This window comes from Sminthopsis crassicaudata, chromosome 4, assembly GCF_048593235.1.
Source record: "Sminthopsis crassicaudata isolate SCR6 chromosome 4, ASM4859323v1, whole genome shotgun sequence".
Lineage (NCBI taxonomy): Eukaryota > Metazoa > Chordata > Mammalia > Dasyuromorphia > Dasyuridae > Sminthopsis > Sminthopsis crassicaudata.
The window spans coordinates 48,716,938-48,741,827 of record NC_133620.1 but is presented as its reverse complement, the minus strand read 5'-3'; the positions used below and the strand labels follow the sequence as shown (position 1 = coordinate 48,741,827).

At 38.0% G+C, this 24,890-nt stretch overlaps 1 protein-coding gene and 4 non-coding genes across 5 annotated transcripts; 1 reads left to right on the top strand and 4 right to left on the bottom strand.

Moving 5' to 3' along the window:
• Window positions 1-3,042: 3,042 nt before the first annotated feature.
• Window positions 3,043-5,506, bottom strand: LOC141541861 (heat shock 70 kDa protein 6). The gene has a single exon (XM_074266435.1). The coding sequence runs from the start codon at window positions 5,312-5,314 to the stop codon at window positions 3,383-3,385; it is 1,932 nt and encodes a 643-aa protein (XP_074122536.1). The 5' UTR covers window positions 5,315-5,506; the 3' UTR covers window positions 3,043-3,382.
• Window positions 5,507-6,619: 1,113 nt separating this feature from the next.
• On the top strand, window positions 6,620-6,690 carry TRNAG-GCC (transfer RNA glycine (anticodon GCC)). The gene has a single exon. It is a non-coding gene; the product is annotated as a tRNA-Gly (tRNA).
• Window positions 6,691-7,554: 864 nt separating this feature from the next.
• Window positions 7,555-7,626, bottom strand: TRNAD-GUC (transfer RNA aspartic acid (anticodon GUC)). Its single transcript has one exon. It is a non-coding gene; the product is annotated as a tRNA-Asp (tRNA).
• Window positions 7,627-8,105: 479 nt separating this feature from the next.
• TRNAE-CUC (transfer RNA glutamic acid (anticodon CUC)) lies at window positions 8,106-8,177 on the bottom strand. Its single transcript has one exon. It is a non-coding gene; the product is annotated as a tRNA-Glu (tRNA).
• A 475-nt stretch (window positions 8,178-8,652) lies between these two features.
• TRNAG-UCC (transfer RNA glycine (anticodon UCC)) lies at window positions 8,653-8,724 on the bottom strand. Its single transcript has one exon. It is a non-coding gene; the product is annotated as a tRNA-Gly (tRNA).
• Window positions 8,725-24,890: the final 16,166 nt, after the last annotated feature.

Here is a 24,890-nt window from a genome sequence, read left to right as displayed (position 1 = left end):
ATAAATTGTTGAATTGTACTTCCGATCTGGAAAATAGGTTAGGGTTTTTTTGATTGACTTTCAAATTCACAAGTATTTATTAAGTGTACTGTTATGTACTATGTTGGGTGTTAAGGCTGTAAGTAAAAAGAATGAAAAATTGAGCTTACATTCTAGTAAAGATAACAATAAGAACATATGAAAACTATAAAAACATAAGTATCGAATTTGTGAATGAAAATATATGCAAGGGAGTTAAACAACAGAATTTGGGAGAGTGGCCCAGAACTACTATCAGGAAAGATCTCTTAAAAAAAGGATTCTATGAGTTAGAGGTGAGGAATAATTTCAGAGAAAATGTAAAAGAGTCACTGTAGATTTGTGCAGAGTGAAATGAGCAGAATGAGGAAAAAACATGAGTATAAAGGAATCCAACTCTGGAAGGTAACTCCTTTGAAAGAGATTCTGCTACACTTATCCAGGACTCAGAAAGGAAAGTTCTTGTCCCTGTCAAATGGTTCAGCAGCAGAAACTGGTATGATTTTATTAGTGGAAATGACATTAAAGAAGAGACATTAATGTTTCATTTCTGCTCTTCTCTAAAGACCATGAGGGCTTTCCAGCTAATTTACAATTGTAAGTTTTCATATGTGTTGTCTCAGTGGTTAGAATGTGAGCTCCATGAGAAAAAAGGAGCATTCTACTTTTCTATTTATATCATCAGCAGTTAATATTGTGTTTTGCACATAATAAGTGCTACATATAATGCTTTCTTCATTCCTTCATTCATCACCTTCTTGGCAATTAATAGAGAGCTTTAAGGAACACTAGAACATTTAGTGACTTCTATGGGATCAGCTAGCTAGAATGTGTCAGAGGGAGATCTTGTACCCAGGTCTTCTTGGTTACCTACCAACTATAGCAGGCTGAAATAAAAACAATGGACACAGAACAGTTCATAAGTTCCCCTGCAGGCTACATGTGTACTTCGTTTTAAAAATTCATATTTCCTGTATTTGTTGTATTTTTATTTAAATAAATAAACTAAAAACTAAGTAGTTTTATTTTATTTTGCTATTTCAAAATTGCATTTTAATCTAGTTTGAACTGAAGTCACTCAGTTATATGCTAAGTGTGATGTTTTTGCACCATATTGTGTCACCTTTCATATTATCAGTATTAAAGAGATAAAAAAATGGGGACAATATTTCTAGAAGTTTTCTTTCAAAGATTGTTTTATACTAAACAAGGCAACACTAATTGTGGCCATTTCACTTAATTTTAGCAAGTAGATATGAATAAAACGTCCAATTTTATGAAAATATAGTTTACAAATTATTTTGCCATACAATCTGCTAAGTCTTTGAATCATGTCCAATTAAAGGTTATACCTCAAAGAGATCAAAGTAAGGATGTATAAGGAAGTCTATAGTAGCAAAAATCCTGGAATATAGACTGCTTATCTATTGATGAATGGCTGAAAAAAAGTATGCCATAAATGTAATGAAATATTTTAGAAGAAATGACAAAATGGGAGTTTCCAAGTAAACTGGGGAGACCACTATGAGCTAATAATGAGCAAAATTAGAATTAGGTGAAAATGTTTTAACACTATAATGTGAAATATGTTTAACGTGATCATACATATGCACATATATATATGTATGTATGTATGTAATCTATATCAGATTGCTTGTTGTTTGGGGAGAAGGGAGGGAAGAGAGGCTGAGAGAGAAATTTGGAGCTCAAAAACCTTACAAAAATGAATGTTGAAAACTATCTTCACAAGTAAATGGGAAAAACACTATTAAGAAAAAAATTTCACAGAGAAAAGCAACTTTGAAAGTTGATAGAACCCTGATCACTACAATAATAAACCCATAATTCCTGAAGCCTGAAAACAAGAATGTTATCTTCCTCTTCCTCCTTCTGCTATAGAGGTGACAGACATAACTATAAGTCAGAATGAGGCCTATGATTGATTCAGCAAAAAAGAATTCTCACTTGGGTAGGGTAACTGGCCTAGCATATAGACTGCACACACTCAAAGTGTGGGATAATTTGATTGACTCTGCCCCCACTTTTCCATGAGCAAAATACATGTTTCAACTACTTTTTTTTTTTTTCTTATGAGGATAAACTGATTTCTCAAGAGTTGAAAAGTCATAAGAATCCCCCCCCACCCCTTTTGGGCTACTGTCAAAGCCAAGGGATATATCTATGCCACCCAGAGGATATTGAAAATGGAAACAAATTCTTTCTGAGCCTTATGACTCTAAGTGACCTTTGGTACACATTCATAGCTCTACAGTTTACTAACTATATGGTCTGAGGCCTGTCACAGTTCTTTTATGTTCAGTTTCTTCACCTTTAAAAATAGAGTTAAAATTTGTCATATATGTTTCCTTCAATTTCTAAGTTCTGTTTTGTTGGATTTTATATTTATAACTTTAAATTTTATTTTTATTTATATATTTGTTAATTTTTCATTATATGGTTTCCTGAGGAAAAAAACAGGGAAAGTAACAGATGTTATGTGGAGAATGTATGTAGAGTCTTTCTTAACTTACACACTACTTATAGTCTAGTTCTGAACATAGATGTAAGCCCAAACCAAGATGCAACAGGTCTGGAAACAATTTAAGTTAAAGGAGGGAGGCAGTTGTTGAGCATGTACTGTCCTGCATTTAGAATAACATCCCAACTCACTACACTGACATACCTCCTCCAAGGACACAGATGCAACATCATTTTCTCTTAGCTCCAGGAGTGAAATCACCTCAACTTTTTTCCACTGAGAAAGGAATGGCATGTGGTATATTAAGAAGTGAGTGAGCACTGCCCTAATTTCAAAATTTGGGGGAATGTAAGTGTGAATAACTCATGAGGGAGACTTGATGTGTTCACTGGTTTTACTGAATTGTTACCATTCTCCTGCCCCCCCCCTTTAAATCCATAGCTCATTGGAAATGAAAATGATATAAAACAAGGTTACCAATAATAAATGAATTTTTAAATAATTTTTAAAACACTCTTTCTATCCTTGCAACAGAGACAACTTAGTAATTTCCTTTCATAGTTTATTGAATTATTCTAAATAAATGATACAAAACATTTTCTCATAAATTATTGAAACAGATTTAAATAAGAAAACATACATATTGACGGCAGTCAGAGAAAGAACGAAATAAGCAATCTTTTGCTTCCCCTGTTGAGAAGGGAAGAGTTGAAAGAAAAAGTCAAAAAGTCAGGATGCCCAAAGGCGGACCTGCTCACAACAAAGCTGTCCAGAGATAGCAGTTGGGAAAAGAACAGAATGCTGACGCTTCCTCTGGAGACACCAGCAGCACGTGCACCTGTTGTTCATTAGCTCACAATCCCCTAGCCAGCCAAAGTCCCTCATCTAATCCACCTCTTCAATGGTGGGCCCAGAGGTGGGATGGGAATGGCGGGCCTGGGCGCCACAGCTGTTCCCTCCCTGAGAACCAGGTGCCTGGTAGAGCCGGGCAATGATGGGCTGGCACACCCTCTCCAGTTCCTTCTTCTGGTGCTCAAACTCCTCCTTGTCGGCCAGCTGGTTGGCTTCCAGCCAGGAAAGGACTTGCTCGCACTTGTCCAGCACCTTCCTCTTGTCTTCCTCCGGGACCTTGTCTCGAAGGCCGTCCTCCCGCATGGCACTCTTGACCTGGAAGGCATAGGACTCCAGCGAGTTCTTGGCAGTCACCCTTTCCCGCTGAGCCTCGTCTTCGGCCTTGTACTTCTCCGCCTCCCGCACCATCCTCTCCACCTGCTCCTTGCTCAGCCGGCCCTTGTCGTTGGTGATGGTGATCCTGTTGGCCTTGCCCGTGCTTTTGTCCGTGGCCGAGACGTTCAAGATGCCGTTGGCGTCGATGTCAAAGGTGACCTCGACCTGGGGGACCCCCCGAGGCGCGGGAGGGATGCCCGACAGCTCAAAGCGACCCAGCAGGTTGTTGTCCCGGGTCATGGCTCGCTCGCCTTCGTACACCTGGATCAGCACTCCCGGCTGGTTGTCCGAGTACGTGGTGAAGGTCTGCGTCTGCTTGCTGGGGATGGTGGAGTTCCTCTGGATCAGCGTTGTCATCACCCCCCCTGCCGTCTCGAGACCCAGGGACAGGGGCGTCACGTCGAGGAGCAAGAGATCCTGTACCTTTTCGGACCTATCTCCCATCAGCACGGCCGCCTGCACGGCCGCCCCGTAAGCCACCGCTTCGTCCGGGTTAATGCTCTTGTTCAGCTCCTTGCCATTGAAGAAGTCCTGGAGCAGCTTCTGCACCTTGGGGATGCGGGTGGAGCCCCCGACCAGCACGATGTCCTGGATCTGGCTCTTGTCCATGCGGGCATCCCGCAGGGCCTTCTCCACCGGCTCCAGGGTCCCCCTGAAGAGGTCTGAGCACAGCTCCTCAAAGCGAGCCCGAGTAATCGTGGTGTAAAAGTCCGTGCCCTCGTACAGGGAATCGATCTCCAGGTTCGCCTGGGTGCTGGAGGACAGGGTGCGCTTGGCCCTTTCACAAGCTGTGCGCAGCCTCCTCAGGGCGCGCTTGTTCTGGCTCAGGTCCTTCCCGTATTTGCGCTTAAACTCCTCCACGAAGTGGTTCACCAGGCGATTGTCAAAGTCCTCCCCGCCCAGGTGGGTGTCCCCCGCCGTGGCTTTCACCTCGAAGATGCCGTTGTCGATGGTGAGCACGGACACATCGAAGGTGCCCCCGCCCAGGTCGAAGATGAGCACGTTCCTTTCTCCTGCGCCCGACCTGTCCAGCCCGTAGGCGATGGCCGCCGCCGTGGGCTCGTTGATGATCCTCAGCACGTTGAGGCCGGCTATGGCCCCGGCGTCCTTGGTGGCCTGGCGCTGGGAGTCGTTGAAGTACGCCGGCACCGTGATGACCGCGTTGCTGACCGGCTGGCCCAGATAGGCCTCGGCAGTCTCCTTCATCTTGCTCAGCACCATGGACGAGATCTCCTCGGGGTAGAAGGACTTGCTCTCCCCCTTGTAGGACACCCGCACCTTGGGCTTCCCGGCCTCACTCACCACCTGGAAGGGCCAGTGCTTCATGTCGGACTGCACCACCTGGTCGGAGAACTTGCGGCCGATCAGCCGCTTGGCGTCAAACACCGTATTCTGCGGGTTCATGGCCACCTGGTTTTTCGCCGCGTCCCCTATGAGCCTCTCGGTGTCCGTGAAGGCCACGTAGCTGGGGGTGGTGCGGTTGCCCTGGTCGTTGGCGATGATCTCCACCTTGCCGTGCTGGAAGACACCCACGCAGGAGTAGGTGGTGCCCAGGTCAATGCCGATGGCCGTGCCCTTGGGAGCAGACATGATCGCGGCAGGACTCCTTCCCTTGCTCTTTCCCGGGAGTGCGGAGCAGAAGTCTCAGGAGAAAGGTGGCTGGCTGACGTTCGGATGCTCTCGGTCTCGCTGGAGGAAGGACGCGGACCGGTCGTGTGCCTCTCTGCTGCGGCTGGAGCTCTGGCTCTCTGTGGATGCTCAGCTGGGATGTGCCGGGCCAGCTCAGGTCCTGCCTATTTATGCAGCTGCCCCAGCCCCGCCTCCTCCCTTCTCCTCTGCCCCGGAACCTTCGGGCGCCTTCCAGAACAGCCGAGAGCTGGCACCCACCCTTGGAGCAATTCCGCCCCCTCTGCTTGCTCTGACTAATTAGGACAGAGAACTCGCCTTCTCTAGCAAATTCTCCGCGGTTCTGGCTCAGGCCAGTATTCTGGAGCAAGTGGGCGGAGGGGAAAGAGGAGGGACTCAGAACAAGTCTGAGGACTAGTAGGGGACCTCATTGGTGATGTCATAGGAGTGAGATCTGTGTTTAGGATTTCACCAAAGTTCGGGGTTGTCCCCTGTTGGGGGCATTTGTCAGGTAGGGATGTTTCTTTGTAGAGTGCTTCTAATTAACGACTTAATGACCTTCCCAGAGAAATCTTCTTTCTTGAAATCAACTGGGAATGGACCCTTTGGGCTCCTGTAATGAAGTGATCTAGGCACCTCTTTAGGAAGGGACAGGGAAAAACAGAGAGGAGAGTTGTGGAGGAAGCGCGCAAAACAGGCAGGTAGAAAATGAAGGTGTAGGACTGAGGAGAGAAGTGGGAAGCGGAGCAAAAAAACAGGAGAGTGGGAAATGAGGAGGGGATATGAATAAAAGAGATGAAAAGGGAACAAAAAGGGAGGGAAGTGAGGATGAATTGGGAAGTAAAGATGAGGCAGGGAAGAGCGAGGAAATGGGGAAGGGAGCAAAAAAGGAGAGTGGGACGTGAGGAACGGGGCTGGAAGAAGGAGTTGAGGGAGCTAAAAAGGAGGGTGGCAGTTGAGGTTGGGGTGCAGAAGACAAGAGGAAGGAGGTGAGGGGGCAAAAAGGAGGCAAAAGCAGGAATGGAGAAAAAATGAGGTTGGACGTTAGAGCAGAGATTTGTCATTTAAGAAACAAAAGTAGGATGCCAATGAAATGTTTGGAGTAGTGAAGCTGCCTGTTTCTTTCGAAAACGTAACATTTGTTTCTAATAAAAATATAACTTAATTTTATAAAAATTTGTTGCTCAAAATTGATGACAACGTCACTCGGCAAGCGCGTAAACACCTATAAAGTGAAAAGTATCCTTGCTGAAGAGTATTCTGTCGTCTGCATTGGTGGTTCAGTGGTAGAATTCTCGCCTGCCACGCGGGAGGCCCGGGTTCGATTCCCGGCCAATGCAAGATAATAATTTTTTCTCTTTAATAAAAATTTCTCCGCTACTTAGAAAAAAAAACTTTTGATTTCTTGTAAACTTTAGATTTTTGGTTAAACCAGTTTTCTGATTCAGTCTGAATGAATTTCTCCACCTATCACCTGACAAAACACTCGGCCAAAGACACCCAATCAGCCGAGTCTCTGCAACTAGAACAATTTGTCTCTCCTTAGGAATTCTTCCTACTTTGGAGCCGCCAGGGCCCCGATCTGCTCTGCTCTTTCGGTTACTCTTTGGAGCATCTTTCTGGACCCCAGCAGGAGAGGCCAGGGAACCCTGATTCCTTGGTGGAATAAGGAAACAGAGTCCTACTGGAAAGTAAACCTGCACCTAATAAAGTGCTCCCTCCCATCCTTGAAAGAGTGGGGCACGGCACTTAATAACTGTTGATTGAATTATGAACCTTGAATTTCGGACTTTTAATTTTTCCTTTTTGTTTCTCTTTTTGGAGGCTAGATAAGTACTTTTGAATGGCTGAAAGGATAAAATACAAAAATTAATGATCAATAATAATTAAACATTAATAAAGTGCAAATTCTCTTTTCTGACTCTACCCGAGCTCAGTTCGTGAAAGGACAGGCTGTGGTCTGAGGAGTAACCTTGACCTCTAAGCTCTCTGGCCTGGAGACCCTCCGGATCTTTTAGGGTTTTACTAGGAGTAGAAAAGGCCAATTCATCGGCCAGGAAAGCCCAATTAGCACCAAGCTGGGGGAGTTTTCTAAAATAACCCTGAAAGACGTCACTGTGTGCCTTTACTTCCATTTAAAACATACATGTATGTTTTCAGATTTTTCTTTTCCTTGTGAAATAGACAAAAAAACTTTCCTTTGCCTCCCCGTCGGGGAATCGAACCCCGGTCTCCCGCGTGACAGGCGGGGATACTCACCACTATACTAACGAGGAGTGCTTGTTAAAGTGTTTTACTAGGTTCTCCAAATCAAAAATTAGAATTGTCGATCTTGGCGTTAGTATTTTAGATATTTAGACCTTAATGTTTTCAGTCTCCTTTGTTGTTAATTTGAAATCTTAATTAATTACTTATTTTACTCTTTTTGTGAGAAGTCTTGTAAAAAATAAATGTAATTAATAGAATATGACTTCATCTGAAAATGCATTCACCTCTTCACACGGGTCGTCTTCCTCGCCTCTCTATTGAAATAAACAAATCTATTCCTCCTCCACCCCCTCAAATAAGATTATAACCCCAAGGCAACATCAGAGTAAAGCCTACCCTTCTGCAAGGAAATGGAATGCAGAATGTTGTTTTTGACTGTTAAGTGTCTTAAAACAAAAAGAATCAGGTGAAGTTTGGCAAGGTTTCCTCTTTTTTTTTTTTTTTAAACAAATGTAAAGTCAATATTTTAAAAAGCTTCAAAATTTCCTTCCCTGACCGGGAATCGAACCCGGGCCGCGGCGGTGAGAGCGCCGAATCCTAACCACTAGACCACCAGGGAGGACGCATTTGTTCGCCCTTCGTGTTCCTTCATGATTACTTTTAAAAATACGTCATGTTTGTGTTCAAATTCCTATTGGTGGTTCACTTCTTCCTGCTTTCCAAGTAATGTATTGCCTAGAGTCTTCACTGCGCCTGCGTACGAGCTACTCTGCTCCCTTCAGCTCAGCTGGCCAAATGGATCCGTCCACTAGCTGCAAACTCACTCTAAAACCTCTCAGGACTAGGAATAAGCTACACAGGAACTTCGGACTCCCTCAGAGGGAGGAAACACGGATCTAATGCTAGCTACAAGAGGATAGATTGTAGACCTAGAGAGAAGGTCGAGTAACGGGTATCTGTCCAGGCTGATTCGTCCCTCTAGTGAAAGCAAAAATGAGGTTCCAGAGGCTTCCGGATAAGCTGTGGGGAAGCAGTTTAGACGATAGCTAAATAAAAATAATTATTCCAATTTAATTTACCTCCAAAAGAAAATGTGCGTTGGCCGGGAATCGAACCCGGGTCAACTGCTTGGAAGGCAGCTATGCTAACCACTATACCACCAACGCAGTCGACTACTTCCTTCTTCAAAATTCTATATAAAGCTTCCCCTGAAAGACGTCATTGTGTGCTTTTATTTCTAATCAAACAATATATGTATATTTTCAGACTTCCAAGGGTCCCTGAAAAAAAGACTTGTCTCCTAACTGCTCTGAGATCCCGGGAAACCTCCAACCTTTATCTTTACCAAACCTAAATGACGTTGTTAAATTCTGCAAAATTTTCAATGATTCAAATTAGTTCCTTTAAATTTAAGCTTTAAGAGATATTTGCGTTTCTTTAAATTAAATCAATTTATTTTCCCCCTTATATTCAAAACTTTTTTTTACATTTCTTTTAAAGATTTTTGAGTTCTAGATTCTCTCTTATTCCCATCCACAATTAAGAAACCACGTGTGAAGTTATACAAAACAATTCCATCTTCTACCCTAATGAAAATAAAAATCTCAAGAAAAATTAAGAGAGCCAGACAGACAGAGACAGAGAGAGAGTGTTTCAATCTGTATTCAGATATAATCAGTTCCTTCTCTGGATATTGTTAGGATTTTTCATCCTAAATCCTTCAGAATAGTAATGGATGATTGTATTACTGACAGTAACAAAGTCATTTATACCTGGTCATCCCAGAACATAACTATTATTTTGCATACATATACTTTGTTCATGAAGGATTTCACAGGTTTTTTTCCTTTTTCTTTTTTCCTGAGAGCATGGAACAGCTCATCATTTTTTAGAGAACAATAATATTCCATCAAAGAAACTTGCTTCGAAAAAAATTTTTTTTATGATTGCTATGGCTAATTGTATCCCCCCCTCCATTGATTTTCTCTTTCCTTTCACTCCTTCCTCAAAAGTGTTTTGCTACTGACCACTCCTTCCCCCAATATGTCTTCTCTTTTATCATCCTCTCCCACTGCGTTTCTTAAAATAAAATTAAAAAAAAAAAAAAAAAAAAAGTAGAATGGAGTCCTTTATCTTTACCGATAATGACAGAAAAGATGAGTGCTCAAGGTGAAAATGATGAAGATCTTGGCTTCACCTCGGTAGATTTCATTTTATGCCTTCATTTAGAAGTTGAATGAATAAAATCAAATAGCAAACTATATTGTCTCCTAATTAGTGTATGTATCACCAAGACGAAGAGCTGCAATAAAAATGAAAATACCACCATATATCAAAGCAAAATTGAGTAGAAATATAAAAATATCAATGCACATCAAAGTGCTTTAAAGCATCAATAATTAATAAGCATTTATTAAGGGCCTGCCATGTGCCATCTTCCTTGGGGACACTAAGGCAAACGACAGTTCCTGTTCTTAAGAAGTTCAATTTAATGGGAGAGAAAACATGTCAGCATAAACCACATTTTTTCTTGAGATGGAATACAGACTTTATCTTCTCACAGAAAATTTATGGGCTACCTTGGGACAATTTGCCATATGAAAGTGGGTTATTATTATTTCATTGATCCTTTCCTAAATAACTAAACTAATTCTAAATTAGCTTTTCTATATAACACATCTATCTATCTATCTATCTATCTATCTATCTATCTATCTATCTATCTATCTATCTATATCTGAACAGCAAGATGGTGCTGTTGGGTCAAGCAGGCCTCTTGGCCACTGAGTTGGCTCTACTCTCTTAGCTGTAAGCTAAGTGGCCTGTCTGACTGTAAGGAATTTTAAGGAGTCTTGGCCACATCCTTTGTGTAAACTTTTTGTTGAGAACATGAGAATGTGCTTGCAATTACTTGACACAATGCCAGGAAACACAAGAAGGGAAGTCCACCCTCCCAGTGAATTGATTAAAGAACTTCATTTACTGCTGATATGTTTTTGCTCTGGAAACCTGGCCATTTCCCTCAAGGAATAAATGAACTATTCTCCTTGGTGAGTTGCTGGAGTCAGAAATACCTGGCATCTGGAAAGCTGTTTTGTATCAAACAAGAATACTTGGCACAGTGCCTTCCCTGTTCTCAGTCTATAAAACCCCATAGTGATTTCCCATAGTGGAAAAGACAATTTGGAATCTCACAAGTGGAGAGGCCTGGGACCTCAATGCAGGACCCAGCCTGCAGATTACTCAGGATTCCTTAGCTGAGAGGCTCAGGAATTAATGCTTCCCTTAATTGGTGATGTTGCCTGTCTCATTATTGTTATGATGATAACCTTATTTGTTAGTCATATGTTATTTCTAAGTTTCCCTTATATTCTGTTTGAATCAATATCTGAGCAGTAATAAACTTGTACTTACTTCCTTTAAGTGTGTGCCTGGTGAATGCAAATTCAGAACCTATATTAACTTTAAACTGACCTAACCTGGAAGCATATTGAGTTGTCCAGCTGAGATGCTGTGCTCTACCAAAATAAATAAATAAACCCAGTCATTCAGAGAGCTGTGCCAGCCAGTTTTCTGCAGCAGAGGATGTGAGACAGTGTCCTGAAAGCTAGGGAACATCATCAGCTTTGCCACACCCAGGAGTGAATTTGGTTGGTAAAAATATTGTTAGAACATTTAACATGTATGGGACTGCCTGTCATCTAGGGAAGGGGGTGGAGGGAAGGAAGGGAAAATTCGGAACAGAAGTGAGTACAAGGGATAATGTGGTAAAAAATTACTCATGCATATGTACTGTCAAAAAATTATAATTATAAAATTAATTTAAAAAAACAAAGAAGCTGCTATCTAAATATATATATACATATATATAAATATATAGTTATATACCATTTTAAAGTCTATTCTCCCAAGCTTTCTTCACCCCCCCCTCAAGATTACCTCTAGAGCTCTGAGTTGGAGAATTTGACTTGTCATAATGAGAGCTGGAAGAGTGAGCCCAGAGTCTATATGCCCTATATATTGTATATTTTCAAAAAATAAAAACGTTGATAGCCCCAGATTTTTGCAGACCCTTGAAGAAGTTTGATTTGATGACTCTAATAGTGGTTTAGAAATATTTGGGAGTCAGGGAAAGAACTATGGGAAATGAGTGTGTACCACAACATAGCATTTCCACTCTGTTATTGTTTGCTCGCATTTTTATTTTCCTTCCCAGGTTAATTTTACCTTCTTTCTAAATCCATTTTTTTCTTGTGCATCAAGATAACTATATAAATGTGTATACATATATTGTATTTAAAAGATACTTTAACATATTTAACATGTATTTGACCCCCTGCTATCTAGGAGAGGGGGTGGGGGAAAGGAGGGGGAAAGTTGGAACAGAAGGTTTCTCAAAAGTCAATGATGAAAAATTACCCATGCATATATTTTATAAATAAAAAGCTATAATTAAAAAAAAAGAAATTTTTGGGAGTGATGATTGATTGGGGTAAAGTATATTTGGGCTATAGACAAACTTGAGCTTCACATTGCAAACAAAATAAAGATTTTCAGAGAGAGAGTAACTCTGACCTTCTGTCTCCTGAGGAGAAAAGTTTAGAATTAATTTAATACAAAATAATAAAATCGTTTCTGGCAGGAAGATGTCTAAAACACAGTGTGCATTTTTTTTCTTTCACAAAAAGTTTGAATTAAATTCTGAATAAATTTTAATCATGTGAAGTTATAATAATTTACAAGGTAAGCTAAAAATGGCTTGGCTAAAAATGCATGGCCTAAGTTCATATTTACATTTTAAACAATAAGTAGGTACTTCTACATATAAGCAGTATTTTTTTTTAGTTGGCTTGAGAAATTTCCACTGAGAAAATGGACATGTCTTGCTAATTTTTACATTAAATCATCACATGTGACCTAAGCTCCAATGAGCCTATGTGTGTGACTAACTTCTCAATTTGTACACCAGATGGCGACCAGCTCATTTTACTCTCAGTTTAAAACCCATTGACAACGAACTCTCCCCAGCGTGGTAGTTTTATGATCCTTACCTCTTTCAGGATTAAAATATTTTTTGAGAAATTCATAATTGCTCCCTTCTTCTTAATAAGTTTTAATTATGAATTACATCATAAGTAATTCATGTTAAATATAAATGTTTAAATTACAAATGTCTTCACACCCTGATTGATCCATGATCTCATCTATGTGTCATCCTTCACCATCTCATCCTTTAGATCATTATTTATATCCTTTCATAATGTTCCCCTAGATCTGTCAACATTTTGTTGACACTCAGTCTGTCTATGTACATCTCCCACTCTACCCTTCTAATTGGATTGTGATTTATTTTTCCCCAGTTATTTCTATCCTGTATCTTTCTTAAGTCCCTTCTTATGTGAAAGTAATCATTGATAATATACCAAAAGTACAATTTGCACTGTGTAACTTAAAAGGATGGATTTTATCCTTTGTTTTTTGTAATATCCAAATATAATTTTAAAATTGTGATAGATTTCATTATTAAAAAAAAAAAAAAGAAAAAGGAAAAAAGTTGGGAGATAATATACCATAAATACAACTCACCATGTATTTAATGGATATGCTGTATGTTAAATGACCCTAGTTCAGATAATGAAAATCAGATCAGTTCAGGCCAAAGCTATTTAAAAAAAAAAAAATCATACCATCAATTGGAGAATGACTGAACAAATTATGGTATATGAATGTTATGAAATATTATTGCTCTATAAAAAATTCTCAATAGAATAATTTCAGAGAGGCCTGGAAAGACTTACGTATACTGATGCTAAGTGAAATGAGCAGAACCAGGAGATCATTATACAAGGCAACTGTAAGCTTATATGATGACCTATTCTGATGTACATGGCTCTTGTCAACAATGAAGTAATTCAGACCAGTTCCAGTGATCTTGTAATGAAGAAAGCTATCTGTTCTCAGAGAGAAGACAGTGGGAACTGAATGTGTTCACAGTCTACACAACATAGTATTTTTATTCTTTTTTGTTGTTTGCTTGCATTTTGTTTTCTTTCTCATTTTTTTCCCCTTTTGGATCTGATTTTTCTTGTGCAGCATGATATTTGTGGAAGTATGTATAAAGGAACTGCCCATGTTTAATATATATATATATTGGATCACTTGCCAACTGGGGGAGAAGAGGAAAAGGGAGGGGGGGAAATTAGAATACAAGGTTTTGTAGGGGTGAAAGTTGAAAATTATCCATGTATTTATTTTGAAAACAAAAAAGCTATAATTAGAAAACATAAAAAATCAAAAAACAATACAGACAGAATGAAGGGCTGGCAGATATTCAGACCCCATTCTTTTGCTAAGATGGGATCTCCTGATCTAATGCTAAGGTGCTACTTCCAAATGAATTATGGACTGTGTGTTAGAAGTGCCATGAACAAATTTACGCATGGACATTTTGTAACTGATTCTTGTTGAGAGTAACCTTTTTCCATTCACTACATAGCTGAGAAAACATCTGAGTCAACTCCGGGCATTGTGGCTGAATGAAAGTCAGGGGAGAGTAACAGAATTTCTTCACTCATGGGCATCCAATGAGACCATGAAGTAAAGGGGAGAGTCTCAGGCTCTCTTCTCCTGCTCTGAGGCCACAAGTCCTCTGACAAAAGTTCGACAACTTGGGCTTTTTCTCATCCTTTTACATTATAGCTATAGAAAGTGGAATCCTTCAATTTGTGAACATCAAGGGCTGAGAAAGCAAGACTTCAGAGAGTCAGAATAGAGGCTGGATTTTAAAGCCTGGGTAGCACTGATGCCCTAGGGATAGAGACCCATCTTTGGGAATGATCATTAAGAAGACAGCAATGCTACTTTTAGACATGAATTTGGTGGGCCCGGTGGTAGGTAGAAAGTGCATTCTTGTAATATCTAACATTACAGTTTGCAAAGTACTTTACAATTATTATCTCATTTGATCCTTAATAAAGTCCTGGAAGTTAGCTATTATCCTGATTTTAGAGACAGGAAAACTTAAGGACAAAGAAGTTGTGACTAACACCGTGTTACACACCTACTGTCTGAGAACAAATTTGAACTACGATCTTCCTCCTTTAAGTTTAAGTACTTGTTTCTATCCATTGTACCACACCACGTAACTGCCTCTAAACAATAATAGACTTACTGAAGGGATTCAAGCCAATTCCAATACACTTATGATGGAGAGAACCATATACTTCCATATGTGGATCACAACTTAATATTTTCATCTTTTTTTTAAATTTTGTTTATTATTTGTTTGCTTTTTTCTTTCTCATTATTTCTTCTTTTTGATCTGATTCTTTTTTGTGCATCATGATAAATGTAGAAATATGTTTTAAAGAATCGCATGTTTAACCTCTATTGGATTACTTGTTGTCTAGAAGAAGGGGATGGAGGGGAGAAAGGGAGAAAAATTTGGAACACAAGGTTTTGCAAGGGTAAATGTTGAAAACTATCTTTGCATGTATTTTGAAAATAAAATGCTATTATTAAAACATTTTTTTAAAGAAAAAAGAGAAATGACAAGCTGGATGATTTCAAAAAACCTAAAAAAACTTACATGAACTAATGAATAGTGAAGTGAACTGTAACAGCAATATTTTATAACGAAGCTTGTGACTTAGCTATTCTCAGCAATACAATGATCTAAGACAATCCCAAAGGACTAAGAGTGAAGCACACTATTAGAGAAAGAACTGATACTGTTTGTATACAGACTTTATACTAGTTTTCATTTTCTTTCTTTTGAGTCTTCTTGAACAAATAATATGAAAATATTATACATAATTGCACATGTACAACCTATATCTGATTGCTTACCATCTCAGGAAGAAGGGAGGGACATTCTTTAGCAACTGGATTCAAGTCCTTTCTTATGCGAGGAAGGTTTTGAGAGGCCATAAATCATGCAATCATTACAATCAGGATTGGTCATCTTTAGAAAGGGGGGGACTAAAGGAAATGTCCATCAACAACTATGAAGGGGAGGAAGGGAGAGACAGAGAGGGAAACAATTTGGAACTTTAAATAAAAGTGTGTTTTTCCAGTTCCAATTGTTCAGTGATGAAAAGAGCCATCTATACCCAGAGAGAGGACTACTGTGGGAATTGAGTATGGATCACAACATAGCATTTTAACTCTCTCTGTTGTTGTTTGCTTGCATTTTGTTTTCTTTCTCAGTTTTTTTCCCTTCCTGATCCTATTTTCCTGTGCAGAAAGATAACTGTATAATTATGTATACATATATTGGATTTAACATATATTTTAACATATTTAATATGTATTGGATTACCTGACATGCAGGGAAGGGGTTGTGGGGAAGGAGGGAAAAATTTGGAACAGAAGTTTTTGCAAGGGTCAATGTTGAAAAATTACCCATGCATGTTTTGTAAATAAAAAGCTTTAATAAAATAAAATAAAATAAATAAATTAAAATGTGTTTTTTAAAGAGTATGTTTAAGAAAAAAAGTTACAAGTTAAGACACATATTACAATTGTTTGGCAAGTGGAATATAGCATCATGAACAGTCCAAAAGTCCTTTCTTCAATGTTGATTGCCTTCTCAGGTGACTTAAGTCCTTAAGACTGCTGGTCCTTTGGAAGTTCTTTAATATCTGGTCTAAAAGTCCAGTTTGTACTGCAGCCTTTGCACTCTGAAAGTCTTTTAGCCAACTGAATTTTTCAGATGTAGAAAGTAACAGGAATGAGCCAAATTCTCAGAAAAGGAAGTATATCTGGCTATTTTACATGGGCTTTAGGACAGAGATAGCCAATAAGAGTTTAAGCTAATGAGTAAGTAGAAGGGAGACTTAAAATGACCAAAGTGAGGAATAGATATGAAAACAATGCACAGATATTCCAATTGTTTGACTATGTGACATGTGGGATAAGAAGCATAAATAGTATATTTTGGAACTTTTACACATATAGTGAATTCATGACAATCTACTCAAAACCTCAAGAAAATTGTTATCACTGTAAGTCTTAAATATAGTTTTCATTGTTGCCAAACTATAATTTAGGAAGAGATACAATTTTACAATTCTCATGTCTTCTGATAGACTTATTACTATATACAGATATGCAATTTTTCACACATTGACTGGGAGAGATTCCTGTTCCTTAAAGTTCAGTTCATCAGAATATCTTCAAATGCTCTTGGAGAATGGGAGGAGTTGAGTTAATAAGATATTATGACATCATCTTTAACAGTAGCTGACAATATTATTAATAACCTTTTGAATATTTAAGTTTTAAACAATTTCACTCTTTAAGCAATCCAATTCCTAGGATACAAAACTTTAATTAGTAAAATAACAACAACTTAATCAATTTGAAATTAATCATTTATTCCAACATGAGTGGCTTTTAATCTCATCCACAAATATATTTTGGAAATGCATTATTGCTAGGCAGTTTATCAAAGATATATCAATAATCTGCAAGGCAAATTGCAAGTATTCCAGCTTCACAGACAACTCTGGGTGTGGATATTACTAATTCTTCATAGAGACAGGGAAACAAAATTGACAAAGGACTTGTCACATAACCACTGTTTCCCAGTCTAAATAACAATGTGGAAAGGGGACCACGGTTTCACAACAGTCAGAGTTGGAGTGTTTATATAGGCCTTTTATCCACACAGAAGGTTGCTAGGGATTTTGTCTCTTTATGAATCACTATCCTTTATAGTTTTAACACTGAGGGGTGAAAGGCTTCCCCTGATAACATCACATTCTCATTCCCAATGTTGAAATCTAGAAACAAGACAGAAAAAGGTTTCCTAGGGGCTTTTGATTTAAAGTCCACAATATTTTTTTACATTGAATTTTCATTTTTCTCAATTACATGTTAACAAAAATTATTTTTAAATTTTTTAAATTTTGAGTTCCATTTCTTTCATCATACAATACTGTAAAGTCTACTAACGTGTGGCACCCTGCCTCTTTCATTTTATGAGGTTTGCATAAATTGTAAGGTAGTCAGTTACAATGCTATTATTAATTAAATACTATTGAGGGCTTTTTTTTTTTTTTTTTTTTTTTTGCTGTTGACACAAAACGTTGCTTGAAAATAAATTCTGAGTGACAATATGGGGAGCAACTAGATTATAAACTGCCGAAAGCCTTTCTCCCTTTGATAGTAGGATTTTTTTTTTTCCCAGTTCTGATGCTGTGGCTCAACTATAGCCTGAGAAATTTGGTGCTGAATGAAAAGCTTTTAAAAAGAAGTTTGATTTAATCTGCCTCAAAACTTCTGAAAACTGCAAAACATTCTTTTCACTGTTAATATAAACAGATTGTGACTTTTAAAAAAAGCTTTAAACCCTCCTAAATTGCCTATTTCTTTCATATTCCAGCACTTTTCTTTCTTTCTTCTATTTGCTTAAAACACTTTCTGAAATGAAACTCTCCCTACTTCCAAGAGAACCACCAGCCCATTGTCAAGTATATTCTCTGGATGTTTGGCTGGCTAGCAGCCTGTACTTCCAAAGCACAGAAAAATGCAAAAACACTCCTTTCCCAAAGCTTATCCAGCTGTATCAAGTCTCAGAGATGTATAATAGTGAAAGTGATAGATATATATAGATATATATATATAGATATATAGATATAGATATATATAGATATATATATTGTATTTAAGATACACTTTAACATATTTAACATGTTTGAGACTGCCTGCCATCTTGGGGAGAGGGTGGAGAGAAAGTTGGACATAAATATTTGCAAGGGTCAATGTTGAAAAATTACCCATGCATATGGTCTGTCAATAAAAAGCTATAATAATGTTTTTAAAAAGTGAAAGTGATGGGCTCAGATACTTAACACTTCCTAGCTGTGTGACCCTGGGCAAGTCACTTAATCCTAATTACCTCAGTAAAAAAAATTTTTTAAAAATAAAGGGGAAAAGAGTGAAAGTGAGCCCACACCACAATCTTGGGCTAAGCTAAACCTCTGGTATGGCCAAAACATTTTAAAAGAAACCTTTCAAATTGCGATTTGAAATTATTAAATCGATAAGTTACAAGACGGTTGCCCCCAAATCCCAAAGGCGTTCTTTAAACTGTTCGCTGCTGTATATATAAGGGTCTCTCCTGGAATGATGAAGAAAAGAACTTTCATAATGAGCAAGAAGGAAAAGGGAAATGTCAACATGGATTAGACAAGAGTTTGAAAAGAGGATTTGGTTGTCAATAATTCACTTTGTAGATTGGAAACAAAGATTCCCTTCTTTCTTATCTGTCACAGGGAATCCCTGACTAGCTTGTCTTTCCCAATCACCCAGAACCCAGATAATTGTTTTGCCTCAAACTGTGGTGTCTGCTCGATTTTTCTCGCAGTAATAAGAGAGACAAGGTGGAAGAAGTGAAAGAAGAAACAGGTCTCGCCTCAGTTCGAATTAGAACGGCCCGGATCGGTCTCAAAGGCTCTTCAGAGGTAGGCAGGTCAGCCCATACCAGACATTGAGATCCGTGTACCCTTTAACCTCTTGGGGAAGGAGTCTGTTCGCTCAGATAAAAAGGCAAAAGGGAAAGGAGCGTCTGGATGAATGACAATAGCAAAGCCAGACTCACCGCGATTGCCATCTGTTTTACTGGAATAAAACTGTTAAACTGCTCCTCAGCACTCCAAAGGAATGTCTATAACCTTTTAATAATACATAATACAATCTTTCAAGGGTCTGATATGTTTAAACAATTTAATGCTGTAAATACTTCTACAGTAAAATTTGTACTCTCTTGCTTGAAAAAGATCCGAATTTTTAGTTCTTTCTCAACGGATATCCACATATTTAAGATATATTGGATTACTTGCCGTTTAGGGGAGGGAGAGGGGAAAAGGGAGGGAAAAAAGTTGGAATACAAGGTTTTGCAAGGGTGTGTGTTGAAATTATCCATGCATTTGCTTTGAAAATACCTTTAATTAGTTCTTTCTCAACGCTGCAAGAGTCCCATAAAACCCTGTAATGTTCTGGCTTTCTAGAGGACCTCAGGACCAGCCTTGATCTTAGTGCAGGAGTGCAGGAGGCAGGAGAGCCACCAGGAAATGTCTCATTTCCAGGCCTCTCAGCCTTTAAATACCTTGGTATGATTACATCATTACAACACACTATGTTTGTGTAGAGAACCATTACATCACCATGCAAAGTATTAAGTATATGTGTACTAAAGAACCATCATCTCATCAATTCCACTGAGTTAACATCTTGTAAGTATCCTTGTTTCAAGTATACTTCTCCAGAATTCTACAAAACCCCTGAATTAGAAGCTCCAGTATCTAATAAACAATTATACAAGGTGTTATCAACCTTAAGTGCTACCTGTGGTTCATTGGTACAAGGAAAGGTGACTAGTAGGTTTATGAATGTTTCCTATTATTGTGCCAAAGTGTCTTTTAAGGTCGGGACCCAGTTTCCCTAATTGTCCAATTCAGTTACTCTGCCTCAGGTTATAACCATTCCCTCTTAACATTTCATAGGATAAAGGTCTTATATCTTAGACCTTAGGCTATAATCATTTCCTCTAGATGTTTGATGGGATAAAGATCTTTATCCATTTTAGACTTCTGGAATATCTGGAGCCTCTCAAGAGCCTCCCTCCATTATGTCATCCTAGGTGCCTCCTCCCATTAAGTGATCCGCATCCAGATACCTCCCCCATTATGTCAACCGTTCTTGTTACCCTATAAAAGAATCTGACATTTACTGCTGTATTCTTGGAGAAGATAGTCTTATTCAGCCCTGGGACCAAACCATTAATCCATTTGGTCCTAGTAAATCTCTTCCATTTTAATAAGTTATTAAATACTCTTTAATCTCTATCTTACTCAATTTCTCTAGCATTACACTATCTCCCCATGCTTTGTAGATTTATCCTGCTGCCTTTTGATCCTTTTCTTTAAATCATGCTTCCTTTTGCCCAACGAGATGGCCTTTCTGTTAACAAAAAGAACATTTACTGTATTCTTCGAGCTTCTGAACAGTAGTGGGGACCAGAGTAGTCTGTGTTCTTGCTTTCTTCTTTACCTTTTTCTTTAAAAGTTTATTTTATTTTATTTTAACTAATCATTCTTTATTTTTTTCTCTTTTTATTATAGTTTTTTTTTATTTACAAGATATATGCATAGGTAATTTTTCAGCATTGACAATTGCAAAACCTTCTGTTCCAATTTTCTCTCTCCTTCCCCCCACCCCCTCCCCCAGATGGCAGGTAGACCAATACATATTAAATATGTTAAAGTATATTTTACCTTTTCTTTGTTTCTTTCTTCATAAACATATTGGGTGATTTTTTTTTTTCCTTAGTTCATCTACGGCTTTTTTAGATCAAGGAGGGCATTTACTCTGATTGGGAATGATGAACAAAGGTCGAAATATCATGGGTTCCTTTTTCCTCCCTGGAAACTTTTGGAAATTGGTTCAAATTTGGGGGATAGACTATTCTTACCATTTCCCTGATTAAGGAAACCCTAGCTGGTAATAGTCTGTCATAATGGGCTGGCTGGTTAGGGTTCCATTGTGGGTCTTGTAAGGGCTAGTTAGGAAGACCTTCTGGTCCCAGTAAATTTGAGGGTCTTAAAATGGCAGTCTTCCTTAGGAGAAAGTGATTTCAATGAAAGCAACTGCACTTTTAAAAACAGCTCTTCTTTCTGTCTAAAGGAGCAGATTCCAAAGAGTAGTATTCTTTTCAAGTTTCCTATTATTCCTCTAAGAGCTCCTTACCTAGAGAAGGCTGTGCCTTTAGGATCCCTAGGAAAAAAAAAAATTACTGTCAGTCATGGACATCATAACATACTTAAAGAAAAAAAGAATTTATTAAGGGTTCCATGATGAGATTATTATTTCTTTAAGGGTCCACAAGGGAAAGCACCTTTTTAAAGATTTCCTAATAATTCTTCACAAGGCCCCCTTCAAAATACTCAGGAGCTTTAAAAGGACTTGACTATGACAAATTGAGTGAAACTTGATCCTAGGCTACAGTATTTAGAATTTAATTAAAAGTTAGGACACCCATATTCCAAAAAAAGATAAATTTTGTTTTTAAATTGAGTATGTTTTAAAAATTCATAAAAAGAAGTTACTGGATATTACAATTTTGTTTCAAGTGTTATATCCTCTTTGAGGATTTACTTTCTTTATAAAGAGATAGTTAAAAGGTCAGTGCAGTTTTCTGTTTTTTCCTTTTTTCCCCACAGTTTTCTAAAGAACTGATTTCAAGGCCTTACCATCAATTAAGTGCCACAGAGATATTCCCCTTTGTTAAAAAAAACTTAGGAGAGTTCTAGGAAGTTTACCTGAAGGGCTGACCAAATGGAGGAGTCCCTCAATCAGGTACTATATTGGGTGCTAATTGTCACTATAAAAATCTTTAATAAGAGAAACTGAAGCACAGAGTTTGAACAAAATTGCCTAACAATTTCCAGTAAGATCCAAAGCCAAGAATAAAACTGACAGACAGAACAGCTCTCTTATAGTAACTGCAGTTACAAATTTTAAACTAGAACATATCTCACTCCTAATTGGTTGATACTGCTCCCATATCAAATGAACCACATTCTATGACCCTAAATCTATGGCTGACAGTTTCAAAGGGCGGGAACTTGTGGTTTGTATGCTAGTTTTTCCACAGAGTAGGAGGAATCTTGTGGCTGTCTTATAAAAAGAGTGTGTATGTGTGCACTGAACAAAACAGGATATCACAATACCAAATTTTGCATTACAGTTTCCAGTTTAAACATTTTAAATGACGCTTTTGAAATTTTTAAGTAGTTCCTCTAGTTCTATGAACTTTTGAAATAAAATAATTCAAGAAAGCCAAAAAAAGTGTGGGTGTATATATGTATACATGTACACATAGACAATAATATATATGTACATATATATACATACACACATATAGATATACATGCATATAGACACATATCCATATTCATATCTAAATCCATATCCATCCACCAATTTATGTCACCTGGAGTTGTTACCTCTGTTGCCAGAGAGTTTGCTGGTAGAAAGCTACAAGGGTAAAGTAGGCAATTAAAGTTGCAGATTTTAAGAAATTATAAATTCATATAACGAAGCAGAATAACTAAGTTGATTAAAATTTAATAAAATAATATAAAATAAAGTGGGATATCAATTTTTAATTCCTCACTTGAGATATAATATATCTAGCAAACACTAGTGTTGAGGTTGGGAAGGTGGGACCCCAAAAGTTTAGGGTCCCAGACTGGTGTCACAAGGTATCTCAAAGGAATTTGTCGGTTTGAACCCATCTCCTAGTCAAGGGGCAAAGTTTATTGAAAATAATTGCAATGCCATTACAAGCAGACTGAATTGTAAGAGAATTCAGTAGAAAAACAGAAGCAAAGGAAATATTTTTATAGTTTTCAACCATAGATATGCTAATTCTATGGCTCATAAGTAGGAAGGAAGGAGTGGTCTCTGGAAGGAGTGGTTGACCACTTTATTACTGACAAGATTACCAGTCCGCAAAGAATTGAAGAGTGCTCTTATTCACTATTGTCTCAAGAGTTTGATCTATGGCAGTTTCCTGAGGCCAGAAGCTATCAGACTAAAGAGGATCAGATCTGACAGTTTGGATGTGGGGGTTTCCTGAGGCAGATTCCTAAACTAGAAGATTTAAGACTACTGACTTATTGCCCCCCAAGGTCAGGGGGGGCCACAAAATCATATTACATCACTAATAAGAATATATTTGCTGTGGAGTTTATAAATGTAATTAAAGGGTTTTAAACTAAAAAGGATAGGAAAGAAAACTTTTTGTAAATCTGTCTAGTTAAATACTGCCAAAAAATGTAACAGAAGAAAGAATAACAGTTAAGACATCTAGAAGTTAATAGGAGACAAAATAAAAAGGGCAGGGGAAAAAAAAAAAAAACAACACAGTATTAAAACATGTATTTCCATCTGCATCTAGAAAGAGACCGAATGGATTATAACAGCATTGTTACATTTTTTGTTGTTTTCTTGCTTTTTTGTTCCCTTTTTGATCTGATTTTTCTTGTGCAGAATGATAAATGTGGAAATATATTTAAAAGGACTGCACATCTTTAATCTATATTGAATTAATTGCTGTCTAGGAGAGTGGGGTGAGGAGAAGGGAGGGAGAAAGTTTTGGAACACAAGGTTTTGCAAGGATGAATGTAGAAAACTATCTTTGTATATGTTTAAAAAAATAAAAAGCTTTTAAAAAATAATACCAGACATGTATAAAATATTTGGGCAGTCTAGCTGGCCAACAAAAATCCAGAGACTATATGAACAGAATTCTAAAATACTTTTTGCCCAAATAAGGACAGATCTAAATAATTGGAGAAATATTAATTACTCATAGGCAGTCCAAGATAATATAATAAAAATGAAAGTTCTACCTAAAAACAAAAACAAAAACAAAAAAACCTGCAAATGTTTAACCTATATTGGATTACTGGCTGTCTAGAAAAGGGGGGTAGGGAGAAGGGAGGGAGAAAATTTTGGAACACAAGGTTTTGCAAGGGTGAATGTTGAAAACTATCTTTGTATGTATTTTGGAAAAAAAATGCTATATTTAAAAACAAAATGAAACAACACAAGACAAAAAAAAAAAAAACAAAAAACATGGTTTCATAGCTTTATACACAAATTCTTTAAGTTTAGGCAACAAAGAGGAAATAAAGGTCCTAACCAAAGGAAGCTGAGAATACTAAAATTATTCTGTATCATTTAATAATTGATTATATTCTGTAATTGAACTCACTCTATTATTGCCCAATTCTGTATAATTGATCAAGCCACATTTTTCAATTCCCGAGTTAGTCTTTCTTTTAAATTAACAGTTCAAGTTACCATCCCCAAAAGGTATATTGTCCATTCTGGCCTGTTGAACAATTCTTATCTCCATAACAAACCCTTTTAGGCTCCAGGGAGTCTGCTAACTCTGGTCTGCAAACAAGGAATCAAGATGCTGAAAGGTCCCATAAAATAATTAACATTTCTTACTTATCCCAGAGGAGTGGTCACTAGCTCATTTTCAATAACCAATTCAATAACCAATCATGTTGTCTTCCCCAACTGTCCATCTCTGTACTCCCCAAAACTGTATTATGGCTGGTGAGTCCTTGAGATCTTTGGTCATTGAACTAATTTATTGCTGTTAGCCTAATTAATAAATTGATCATGATATGACTATTGCCTTTCATTGACCTAAATTTTCAGAAGTAACAGGGACATTTAATTTCTTTCACACCTCATAGTCTCTGATCCCCACTGATCCTGGAGGTGGAAGGTTAGTTAGTACTGCCTT

Bases quoted from the DNA above. Each gene is read 5' to 3' on its own strand.
- LOC141541861 (XM_074266435.1), bottom strand. From the start codon at position 5,314: ATGTCTGCTCCCAAGGGCACGGCCATCGGCATTGACCTGGGCACCACC.